General features: G+C 55.6%; 1 protein-coding gene across 2 annotated transcripts in view; it reads right to left on the bottom strand.

The window, feature by feature from the left end:
• Positions 1-1,610: 1,610 nt before the first annotated feature.
• Ganab (glucosidase II alpha subunit) overlaps positions 1,611-11,947 on the bottom strand; it is a 12,747-nt gene continuing 2,410 nt past the window's right edge. The window contains exons 2-25 of one of the 2 annotated variants that reach the window (XM_023707006.1): positions 10,587-10,691; positions 10,356-10,464; positions 10,093-10,220; positions 8,733-8,912; positions 8,341-8,406; positions 7,687-7,756; positions 7,496-7,583; positions 7,328-7,424; positions 7,070-7,250; positions 6,645-6,798; positions 6,288-6,523; positions 6,075-6,201; positions 5,897-5,976; positions 5,543-5,686; positions 5,359-5,455; positions 4,999-5,100; positions 4,675-4,918; positions 3,346-3,410; positions 3,169-3,245; positions 2,994-3,068; positions 2,761-2,874; positions 2,569-2,681; positions 2,384-2,484; positions 1,611-2,293 (exon numbers count right to left, since the gene is read on the bottom strand). In XM_023707006.1, the coding sequence (XP_023562774.1) occupies positions 2,184-2,293; positions 2,384-2,484; positions 2,569-2,681; positions 2,761-2,874; positions 2,994-3,068; positions 3,169-3,245; positions 3,346-3,410; positions 4,675-4,918; positions 4,999-5,100; positions 5,359-5,455; positions 5,543-5,686; positions 5,897-5,976; positions 6,075-6,201; positions 6,288-6,523; positions 6,645-6,798; positions 7,070-7,250; positions 7,328-7,424; positions 7,496-7,583; positions 7,687-7,756; positions 8,341-8,406; positions 8,733-8,912; positions 10,093-10,220; positions 10,356-10,464; positions 10,587-10,691 (2,863 nt within the window). In that variant the 3' untranslated portion in view covers positions 1,611-2,183. The remainder of the gene's footprint in view (positions 2,294-2,383; positions 2,485-2,568; positions 2,682-2,760; positions 2,875-2,993; positions 3,069-3,168; positions 3,246-3,345; positions 3,411-4,674; positions 4,919-4,998; positions 5,101-5,358; positions 5,456-5,542; positions 5,687-5,896; positions 5,977-6,074; positions 6,202-6,287; positions 6,524-6,644; positions 6,799-7,069; positions 7,251-7,327; positions 7,425-7,495; positions 7,584-7,686; positions 7,757-8,340; positions 8,407-8,732; positions 8,913-10,092; positions 10,221-10,355; positions 10,465-10,586; positions 10,692-11,947) is intronic. The other variant, XM_023707007.1, reaches the window with a different exon arrangement.

Below are 11,947 nucleotides of genomic sequence, written 5' to 3'. Positions count from 1 at the left end.
TGGCCCCTTTGTTTTCTTTTCTTTTTTCTAGTATTGTTTCAATACATAATATATACTCAATGCTCAGATCTGGGAAACCTTTGCCTTTTCCCTCAATTATTTCTGTGTAGTTGAAACAGTCAAAATCCTTTCTGGGGGCCGGGGAGATGGCTCAGTAGAGTAAGCGCTTCCCTGGCAAGCACAAGGGCCTGAGTTTAGTCCCTGGTTCCTCAAAAGAAAAAAATTCTTTCTGTAGCTTACATAGACATATATTACTCTGGTGTGGTGGCATACTACTATAATCCCAGCACTCTGGGAGGTTGAGGCAGGAGAATCCCAAATTCAAACCCAGTTTGGGTTTTTTGTTTTTTGCAGAACCAGGGATTGAACTCAGGCCCTTGCACTTGCCAGGGAAGCGCTTATCCCACTGAGCCATCTCCCTGGCCCCAGCTTGGGTAATTTGACAAGACCCAATCTCAAAATAAAAAAAAAGAAGGGTTTGTAGCTCAGGAAGAAGGCTGAGTTCTCTCCATGTTACACCATAAAAACAAAATTTAAGACACAACTTCGTAGTACTAAATAACGTTCCCTTTCTCTGCCTCCCCAGAATAGTTTTGTTTGGGAGACAGGGTACCCTGTTGTCTGGGGTAGTGGAACTTCTGGGCTCAATCTTATGCCTTGACCTCCTGAGTAGCTCCAACTACAGGATGGCACCCAGCTCAACAATGGGATTTTCTAAATAAATAAATTTTTAAAAAGGGATTTTCAGGGTAGGTATCTAGCTCAGTGATAAGTGTTTGCCTAATATGTATGAGGCCATGAGTTCAATCTCCAGCACCACCAAAACAAACAAAAAAAAGAGACAAAAAGTTAATTGGGGAGGGGCCAGGGAGATAGCTCAGTAGAATAAGCACTTGCCTGGCAAGCACAAGGGCCTGAATTCAATCCCAAATTCCACAAAAAAAAAAGTTAATTGGGAATAGCGGCACACACTTGTAATCCCAGCACTGGGAAGGCCAAGACAGGAGGATTGCTGCAAATTTGAGGCCAGCCTCGGCTACCTAGTGAGTCCAAGGCCAGCCTGAACTACTATATAGTAAGACCCTGTCTCATATATATGTGCTGTTGTCCTCTGGTGTTCGAACATCTGACCCGAAAGCTATTTGTACCCACAGAGAAGCAGTAAGCTCTAGTCCCCACTTACCAATCAAGCCTGCTAGATCCAGCCCTCTCAAGAACATGGGTGTTGTGGTGTGGTGCAAGCACAGGGGGCTTGGTGTGAACTCAGTTTTGCCAAAATGGATTGGTTTGTGTTGAAGCCAGATGAAAAAATTTAAGGCCCTACTGCCTTCTAGGCTGTCACTACAACTAGGAGTCAGATACCTGGTGATTATGTGTATTGTATCTCTTTATTCTCTTATCAAAACCTGTCACAGTTGGGGCCAAGAGGTAAAAAATAATAATCCCCCACCCCACCTCCCATGAGTCTTCCCAACCCCCACAGGGCTGCGGGCCAAACCTGGCGTACATGATCAGCTGTCTCCCCACCCTGTCTTCCCACAGCAATAAATACAGGGGACCGTGATTCTGTGAAACCACAACTGATTTCTCCACGTTGCACACCCCAAGGGGACCATAAAGGAAGAAATTTAATGCCCATCCCTCGTAACTGAGAAGCCGTGGAAACACCTTCCCCAGGGACAGGGAGGCAACACTACCCGGGAGAAGTGCAGCAACTCCAGAGGGACAGATCAGGAAGGGAAGGGATTTCTGCAGCAGCCACAGCCGCCATCCTCACCTCCCTCACCAGCTGAGGGAGTCCCAGTGTATCTGTGGGGCAGCAGTCTCGCAGGGCAGGGCCAGGGAGAAGTAAATGGAAGGAAGGTAGTCAGGTGGGGAGGGAGGAGAGGAGGAGCCTTAAATCCACCCTCACCTTCTTCAAGGCATCAACACAGGCTCAGATGGGTGGGGAAAACAGGCCGAGGTCCAGGGTCCTCCGAGCCACAGGCCATGGGGCGGAGGGAAAGGCCGGGAACTGACTAACAGTGGAACATGGAAGGCAGGTCACACAGGAACTCAGAGTCCAGGGACAGCCCTCTCTTCAGGCGGATGTCAGGTGGCATCTAGTCTCAGGATAAGGAGGGTGATGTCCAGGGTGGGCCAGACTGCAAGGCAGAAGAGGTGACTCTCCACCACCACTTGGGTTATTGCAGGTGAATGCTCCAGTCGGAGGCCACGTTGACGCCAGGCTTTCGAAGAACCAGCACCGAGGTCTCAGGGTCATGCTGGAAGGACAAGCGGCTCTCGGGAGCTCCTGAGTAGGCGAGAGGAAGTGGTCACTGCAGGGACAGGCCACTCCCTTCCCTGAGGCCAGCACAGGCTCTGGCCTGCAGAGGAAATGCACCTGGGATCTGGAGCAGCACGGCAGTAGGCTTCCCGGCGCCCATGATCACCACCCGCTCAATCCACACCGGTGTCTCAAAGTGGCCTCGGGCGTCTGCAGAGCTGGAGAGGAAAGACATCGCACAGAAGGGGAAGGGGCTGTGTCCAGGGCGAGCAGCCAACCTGCTGCACACCAGGGGCCAGTACCTGGAGACCAGCGTGCTGCTGTTGAAGGAGAAGCGCCGCAGCAGGAACTCCTGGCGTGTCTGGTAGTTGAATGTATGTCCGTCATCGAGGAAGAGCTCACCTTGGGCAGTACCCTGAGTGGAAGTGGGGGTACAATGAGCCAGGGATGGTGGCTCAGGTCCAGGGGTGGCTAGATGCCAGAAAGGCACTCACCTGGGTGCCGAGAGCCACAAAGAGAGTGATGGGGTCATCCTTCATGCAGTCTGAGGAGCGCCGCACACGCATCCAGCGGGGCACGATTGTCCCTCCTCGCTGGAACACAGGGATCTAGGCCAGAGCATCCCACGGCTGAAGGCCCACAGCACTGCTGCCATCACCCCCAGGGCCCACACAGGTCTGTGGCCACAGGCACACACGCATCCCATGGCAGCTGGGGAGATACTCACGCTGCTCAGAGTTACGGGCAGGTACAGGGTCTGTGGAGCACTATGCCTCTGGTAGCTCTGAATGTCATACCACACCTGCCAACAGAGGAAGACACTGGTCACTATGCAGGCGCCCTTGGCCCATCCGCTTCCTTTGGCTTCCCCACCTTGCCCTGCACGCCTTTCCACCACTCACCTCCCTGGGGCCAGGCAGATAGACCTGCACTCCACGGGCCCCGGCGTCTGACACAGGGTGCACCAGCAACGCGTCCCCTAAACAAACCAGAACCCACTCAACCAGGGCATGGCTCGTCCCAGGGCTCACACGGTCATCCCCAGGGGCCCAGTCCGCCTGCCAGCCTCCCCTCCTCACCCAGAAGGAACTGGTCATCAATGCTGAAGGTAGTCACGTCCTGGGGATACTGCACCCACAGTGGCCTAAGCAAGAGGGCAGGAGGACATTAGCCATCAAACAAAGAAAGCCAGTCCAACAGATGGTGACAGGTATGCGTGCAGCACTGCTAGTATCTTTGATATGCACATCGTCACATGGGTTGGCTTACATTCAGAGTGCTCCACAGACAGATTAACCTCTGCTCAGACAAGAACACCTGTCACTCAAGTCTGGGTGACTGAAAAGGCCCCAGAGCCACAGCCCTGGCACAGCCTGTATCACCCTGGACCCACACTGCTCACCACAGGCAACGCCCCATCCTGACCATGTCCACTTGCCAGGAAAGGCCTCCAGCCTCCAGTCCTCCTGGCTCAGGAGACATTGCCCTCACGCTCCCTCAGCTCCCCAGCGGTGTCCTACCAACTTAAGTACCAGGCTGGTGGAAGAAAGGGCCTTCCCACCTCGCTAGGGACAGCAGACACGGGCTTTGCTCCAAGCCACCACCCGCCTGCCACCATGCACAGGCACAGGCAGCTCACCTCAGATGGCATCTGTGGACATGGAACACCCTGAGGGCCTGAGCTTCATGGACACTGCTGCAGTGCTGGGCCTGCCTGCCAGGCTCAGGCGCCTGGGTGCAAGCCCACACTGATGCCACTCAGAGGGTGTCTGGAGCTGACTCGGGCGGGAAGGGTGGGGGAGCTGGGCGAGTCCTTGCTATGATGCCTGCTCATGGGCTTTCTCTAGAGTACACCTGCGTACCGCAATGTCCCTGCTGGTGACGTACTCAGCATGCACAACAGCACCAGAGCTACGGACCCCAGGAAGCCCTGGGTGGACAGCAACCTACCAGCCTGCATTCCCTGACTGTGGCGTCTGCAGAGCCTTGCGGGTGAGGACGGATGTGGACAGGCCTGCCACCCCTTGGGAGGGGAGCCAGAGGCAGAGGCGACCGTGAGGTTGAGGGGCAAGGCGTCATCCCCACAGGGAGCTCAGGACATGGGCACGGCATCTGGGCTTCCACCTCCCCGTCTCACTTCTGTTAAACAGCTTGTTACGCAGCAGCCAACGGTCTGCAGATGGTTACGGCCATCCCTCACTCCTATCAGCCTCCGCTTCACTCTTCAAGCTCTGACACTAGCTCTCCCAAGTCCCCAAGCCTGACCAGTCTGAATATGAGCCCCTTCTTCTCCTATCAGACTCCCTCCTCTTGGAGGTTCTGGCAAGAGGAGGAGGAGGCCCAAAGATGCAGCCGGGACCCAATCGTGGCCCAATCAGCCTGCCCCATAGCCCATGGGAAGGGCTCACCTTATGACAGGGATGCCATCACAGTGTGCCTGATAGAAGAGCGTGTACCAGTAGGGCAGCAGGGAGTACCGGTGGCCCAAGGCTGCCCGGATAACCTCCTGGTACTGAGGTGCTAACAGCCAGGGTTCGCGCCGCCCTGTGTCCAGGTGGGCATGAGTCCGGAAGAAGGGCTGGTAGGCCCCCATCTGGTACCAGCGCACGAGCAGCTCTGGGTCCGGGTTCTTGAAGAAGCCACCCACGTCCGCTGGGAACAAGAAGTGGATTGCAGGGAGGCCCCCCGCAACTCCCAGCTCCAGGCCCCCAGGAGGGCCTGTCCTCTCTTACCCCCACAGAAGGATAGTCCCACCAGCCCCAGGCTGAGGCACATGGGGACAGAGATCTTCAGATGGTCCCACTCAGCAGTGTTGTCCCCTGTCCACACAGCCCCTAAGAAAGGAGAGGGTGGGCCGGGGAGATGACTCAATGGAATAAGTGCTTCCCTGACAAGCGCAAGGGCCTGAGTTCAATCCCCAGTTCCACAAAAAAAAAAAAAAAAAGGAGAGGGTGTTTCAGGGAGGGCAACATGGGCCTAGGCCCTGAGCATAGTGGGGCTTACCCACACCCTGGACCGGGGAGGACACTGCCCCACTGTTCCCCCCGGGGACAGAGACAGGCATGGTGCTCCACCACGGCTCCAGGTCTTACCAAAGCGCTGAGAGCCAGCAAAGAACGCCCTGCTCAGGACAAAGGGGCGCTCAACACCTCCAGAGCGCTGGATGAGCCCATCTGCTGTCGCCATGTGCTGGGGGTGTAAGCAAAGCCAGTGTGTCAGCGGGGAACCGCTGTCCATCCCCTACTGCCCCCACCCGAGCCCCTCAGGCCGGCATACCACATAGAAGCCATAGATGTTGTGGACGTCACGGTGCTCCCAGCCCCCATAATGTTGAGCATCTTTGAGCATGGTCACCTCGGGGCCATTGAACACAGACGGTTCATTCATGTCATTCCAGACATGGAGGTTGGGAGCGGAGCCCTGGGACACAGGCAGAAGATGTGGACAGGACGGAAGGGAGAAGACAAGACAGTGCCAGTGCAGAGCACGTCCTGGATCTGGAAAGGTCTACTTTTCAGGGTGCTCAGAGGACCATCAAGGCCCCCCCAGCCTGCTATAAGTACCCCAGCAAAGCAGAAGGACTCTGGGAGGGACGGGAAGGCCAGCAGACCCCCACGGAGGCTGCCCTACCTCATAGTTGTCATAGCTGAACATGCTGGACCACCAGGCTCTCGTGGCAGGATTGGTAAAGTCAGGGTAACTAGCCGAACCTAGGAGGCAACAAGGATGACCTGTCAGCCCCTAACAGGCAGGGAAGCCACTGTGCCACCCCTCACCTATCCTCAGCTTCAGGCCTGGGCCTGCCTACCTGGCCAGCACCAGCCCTCATAGTCAGAGCCATCCCGGGTCTTCACATACAGGCCCTGGTTCCGCAGCTCCTCATGCACTCGGTAGCCAGAGTCCACCTTGATGTGGGGGTCCACGATGGCCACCAGCTAGGCAAGACACAGACAATCAAAGCCGCCCCAAAGGGGCCACACCCTGGCCTCACTTGAGGATGCCCAGGGCTGCAGGCCCTCACCTTCCGCCGCTTGGAGGCCAGGCGCTCTAGCATGTGACGGGGCTGGGGGAACCGGCTGGGGTCCCAAGTGAAGTATCGCTTGCCATCAGCATGCTCGATGTCTAGCCAAATGACATCACACGGAAAGTTGTGGTCATCAAAGCCCTGGTCCACTTCCAGCACATCAGCCTCGTCCCAGTAGTTCCAGCGGCTCTGGTGGTAGCCGAGGGAGAAGAGCGGGGGCAATGCCTGGGTCCCTGTGGGGTCATCAAGGGAAGGGGCACAGTAGGGTTCAGGCCCAGCCAGACCCTGTGAGGACACCCAGAGACAGAAAGAAGCCCAGGACAGCTACAAAGGAACACCGAGGGGGCTGCCTACCTGTGAGGCTGGCGTACTGCCGAAAGACGTCGAAGGCAGAGGGCCCAAGGAGCAGGAAGACATCAATGATGCCACTCTCTGATATCCAACGAACGTCTGTCTGAGGTGTCTCCCCAGAGCCCTGCAGGTAGTCCAGCATCTTCCCAAACAAGGTCTGCCAGGGTCAGAGGGGCAGCCACTGCTCACTCTCCAACTAGGGCAGCTGCAGCCATGTTCTCCTCAGACCCCTGACAGGGCTCAGCCTCTGCCACCCAACCATTCCAGCTCCAGGTCAGCAGGGCCACCCAGCATTCCACCTGTCCCTCCCTGAGACAGGCCTTGCCCAGTTGTTGGCAGCACCCACTCTCCTGACACACAGCCGCCAGTGCACACCCTTGGACAACCAGGGAACTGTGCCATGTCCCAGGCCTCCCAGCCAGTCGCACCTTCCCTGCTGTGTTGGAGGAGATGTCGACCCAGGTTTCCGCAGCGTTGAGCCAGAAGATGCCCAGGTCGCGGTGAGGGCTATGAGCCAGCAGCACGGGCACAGAGCCGTACAAGGCCATGGGGTTGTCCAGCTCATACTGGAATACGTCCAGGTTATACAGGCGGTACGGCTCCCCGCCCCTGCAGAGAGTGTGCTGGTGAAGGCCTGGGCACCACCCAGCCCTCTGCCCCCTTGCCAGCAGCTCCCCGGGACTCACTCAGTGACCTTCAGCCGCAGGCTATCTGCATGCTCAGGGATCCCGTACACATGTTCCATGCCAGGCAGAGAGAAGTCCAAGCCCACTGATGTGGGGCCTGGAAGAAAGGTGTGGCTGAGCCTGGAGGTTCCCTGGGCCAGGGCTCCCCGCCCACCAGCCAGGCCTCACCGTAGGGCTTGCTGTCCGAGTGAGTCTTGAAGGTCTCTTCCCAGGCCCCCGGCTCCTCTCTCTCTGCTGTCTCCTGGGTTTCCTCTTGCTGCAAGAAACAAACAGACCCAGGCCCAGTCAGCCAGGGTACACTCTCCCTAGTACCCACTGCTAGGCCCATCGGGTGGAACACAGCCTCTTCTCCCACTTGCCTTGTCTCCATCCCCAGCTGCGGCACTGGGCTGGGCCCCATCGCCCTCAGCAGGGTCTCTTGCTCCTTGCCTGGAAGGTAGGAGAGCTGTCTGCTCCAATCCAGAGGGGCAGGGACGAGGGGCTAGTGAAGGAGGGGTGGGGACAGAGAGCCACGGGTCCAAAGGAATGAAAGCATCAGAGGGGACTGAATGTTGAGCCTGGAAGGGCCCCGTGGGTGGGCAACTTTCAGAGGATGGGGAAAGAACTGAGGGCATGTGGAGTGAGTGCTTCCAGGGGGCCGGCCAGGCACAGTCCAAGTTGGCGTCTGCTGGTGGCCCCAGAAGTAGGCAGGCAGGGGCTTGCTGCCTCCTCTGTCTGGTCAGACAGAGCTGTACCCAGCTGGCAGACTAGGACCTGAGGCTCCGCCCAGGGTGCATACCAGGGCCGTGGTCATAGCCCATCCAGAGCCCCCTTGGTCCCAGTCAGGAGCCAGCCCAACCCCTAGGGAAGCAGTCAGCCCTGAGGCTCATACCCAGCTCTCTCTGGGCTCCTAGCTAGGGCAACAGGACGGGACAGGGAGGAGGGCCAGGCACGGGAAGGCTGAGACCCCTTCCTAGGCCAGATGAGGGGCAGAGGATGAGGAACAGATACAGTACCCACGGCCATGGATTTACCTAGAGAAAATGTTCTTGATCTTATCCCACATGCTACCGAGCGTGAGACTAACTTTATCCGAGAAACTGGGACAGGAGGAGATGAGTAGGGAAGGGGAGGAGGAGGCACAAAACCAACACAAAAACAGAAACATAAAAGTGAATTTCAGTTGACAAACTTCCAGAGATGGGGGAAAGAAACCAAAACCAAACAATAAATAAAAAGAAAATTAACTTGGGAACACGATGGTGTAAAAAAGGGGAGAGGGAGAGGTGGACCAGCAGGTCTCCCATCGCTCAGGGACAATTCACTGCCTCCAGTCTCCAAGTCTGGGACTTGACCCCCTAGGGTCCAGCGCCAGGCTCACGATAGCGCAGGACACCCCAGGACCCTCATCCAAACCCTCACTCACGGGACCCCACGGAGACGCTGGTGCTCAAACGCCAGGAGCCCTCGGGCGTTGACGCTGAGCAGGAGGCCACGGCCTTCCAGCAGGTCAAGGCGGAAAGGCCTCGCAGTCAGTATAATCTTGTAGGGGCCCTCGGCCACCGTTAGCTCCACACTATTGTCATCACGACCAGAAACAGAGAGCCTGTGAAAAGACCAGATACACGAGAATTACCAGGGCCAGAGGGCTGCCCCACGCTGCACAGGAGGGGATCTGCAGAGAGTACCAGGCAGCACAGTGACACTGCAGGACAGATGTTGAGTGAGGCTGTCCCTGAAGCTTGAAAACGTCATGACAGCAGATGGCAAAAGTGAAGGAAAAGCACGTCTTCCACAGGGGTGGTGGTGGGAGACATTTCTCATTTCACACCAGACAAAAACATCAATTTAAGGAAGGTTAGTGTTTTCTTTTGTGGTGCTGGGAAGGAAACCCTAGGTCCTGCACATACTAGTCACACATTCCACCAGTGAGCTACACCCAAGCCTACGACTTAAAGCTTAGAACTAAAAGCACCGCAAGGAAATATACACCAACTGGTTTCCTTTTGACAGAGGATGCTGTTTCCCAGAGCCCCACACACCTGGACTGCAGAAGAAACACCACAGCCCAAGCCCGGCCTGTGGCACTGCAGCCAGAGAAGGTAAATTCCCGTTCCTCAGTAAACATTTTCTGAGCTCGTCATGGAGGTGCACACCTGTAATTCCAGTACTTGGGAAGCTGAGGCAGGGGGATCACTGTCAGCTCAAGGCCAGCCTGGGCTACTTAGCAAGATCTTGTCTCAAAAAAAAAAAAACAAAAACAGAGCTGGGGATACAGCTCAGTGGCATACAGCATCATGGCTCACACCTGTAATCCCAGCCCTTAGAATTCTGAGTTTGAGCCCAAAATGAACAACTTAAAAGACTTAGCAAGATCCTGTCTCAAAAAATAAGGCTGGGGGGCCAGGGAAATAGCTCAGTGGTATAAGTGCCTACCTAGTAAGCACAAGGTCCTAAGTTTGATTCCTGGTACCACTAAATACGTAAGTAAAGAACACCAGGGATGTTTAAGTGTGAAAGCCCTGGGCTCAATCCCTTATAGCAAAAGGGGCAGGAGACCCCGGAACACTGAGTATCACTAGGTAAAACCTGTGTTTATCTACGTCCTCTCATGGGACACCCAGCCCCAGCCCAGGCCAGGCCAGGCCCAGAGGCAGTGGTGTACTTCTGCTGACCAGGTGGAGACAGCGGAGGGCAGGTAGGGCAAGGAAGAAGCGTGCAGCAGGAGAGAAGCTCAGTGAAGCAGCAAGGAACACAAGATGGCAGGCTTCCTGGGAAACACGCACCGAGCCGTCAGGGGGTCAGCCACCAGGACGTCAGGCACCCGGTAGCGGGGCCGCAGGGGCTGCAGCTCGTCCACCCTGATCCGAGTCATGTTCTTCTCAAGGCCCTGCAGCTCCAGCACCAGCACCACCTGAGGGGACAGGGCTCAGAGGTAGGGATGGGCAGTGCCCTTAGAGACCACACAGTTCCAGGAGGAGGCCAGTGTGAGACATTAGCCACAAGCCTATCCCACACAACTGGCAGCTGCCCAACCTGTCTTTCTGACCTTGGTGACCTCGTGGATGAGCTGGACCGTGAGGCCATCAGGCCCAAGCTGCAGAGAGTCCAGCAAGGCTCGGTATGGAGAGAGACCTGGCCGGAGACTTCGCTGTCGCCTGCCAAGTGTGGGGACGGGGGTGAGGTGGGAGGCCCCCAACGCTCCCCCACACTTTTGTCAACTTCCACAGATACCTCCCACCTCCCCTCTTCTCCAGCCCACTCTTCAGAGCCAGCGTACTTGCAGAAAGAGCTTTCTTCACAGGTCTTAAAGTTGCTTCTGTCCACAGCAAGCGCACTCCCCAGGAAAACCCCTAGGACTGCCAGCACCAAACCCATTCGAGACCTGTGGAAAAGAGAAAGTGATCAACATGGGTCAGGAAGGTGGATCCCTTCCTGTCACTGTGCTATAAGACGACAGCTCAAGAGAAAGAGGTGAGACTGAGATTTATTACATGGGGAAGAAAAACCAGGCATGGTGGTCCACACCTGTAGTCTCACATTGTGGGAGGCTGAGGCAAAAAGATCCCAAATTCAAGCTCAGCCCAGGCAATTTCATGATAAAAATAAAGGCTGAGGGTGTGCAAAGGCCAGGGGTTCAGTCCCCAGTACTGCAAAAACATGAACTGGAAAGAAGGCAGAGTAAACACACGTGAAAGGCCAGACCACACCCTCCAGAGACAGAGAAGTGAACAACTGTTTTGGTCCGTGGAAGCCCAAGTGCTGACCATGGTTACATCAGCCTCCCAAGAGGACAGCAGCAGGGACAGCTGGTCCCAGAAGTGCAGGTGGCAGGGACAGGGAGCACACTGTATCTCTCAGGCCAGGTACAAATCAGGTGGAAACTGGCAGGGGTGGCAGCTAGAGACGCGTCCCAGGTGGCCTGGTGCCCTCCACACACCCCTTCAAACCACCGCCACTGTCCTAGACTAGCCGAGAAGAATAACATTGACAACCTGCTAAGCCCTAACGCTCTCCTGGGTCCCACCTGCGCTATATTCCTTTCAATCCCACTGCTCTAGTCTTACCCTCAGATACTGTGACTTAAATGCCCTGATGTGGGCCTGGGCTTCAGTTCTTTAAAATTTAGCTGGCATGGTGGTATAGACTGGTAGCCTCTGCTACGTGGGAGGCTGAAGCACAAGGATCACGTGAGCCTACAAGTTCAAGAGTGACCTGGGCACCACGCTAATACTGCAACTGAAAAGAGAAACTTGCTGGGTTTTTTTTTTTTTTTTTAAATGTTTTTAGTACAGGGTCTCACTATACAGTACTGTTTTCAGCCTACCAAATGCTGGGATTACAGGTGTGCACCACCACACCCAGTTTTTTTGAGACAAGATCTCACTACACATTTCAAGATAACCTTGAACTCACTATTACTATAAGCTAGATGTGTGCCACACAAAGGTGTGTGTCACCATACCTGGCAAAAATAAATAACTAGGCATGGTGATATATCCCAGCTACTCAGGAGGCTGAGATAAGAAAATCAAGTTCTAGACTACTGCAGGCAATTAGGTAGAAAACTGGAAGAAAAGAATTATAATTAAACTTAGTTCTGGGCTGGTGAGATGGCTCAGTGGTCTAAAGCACCTACTT

Source organism: Octodon degus, unplaced genomic scaffold (genome assembly GCF_000260255.1).
Source record: "Octodon degus isolate 3935 unplaced genomic scaffold, OctDeg1.0 scaffold00279, whole genome shotgun sequence".
Lineage (NCBI taxonomy): Eukaryota > Metazoa > Chordata > Mammalia > Rodentia > Octodontidae > Octodon > Octodon degus.
This window is presented reverse-complemented; position numbering and strand designations above follow the sequence as displayed.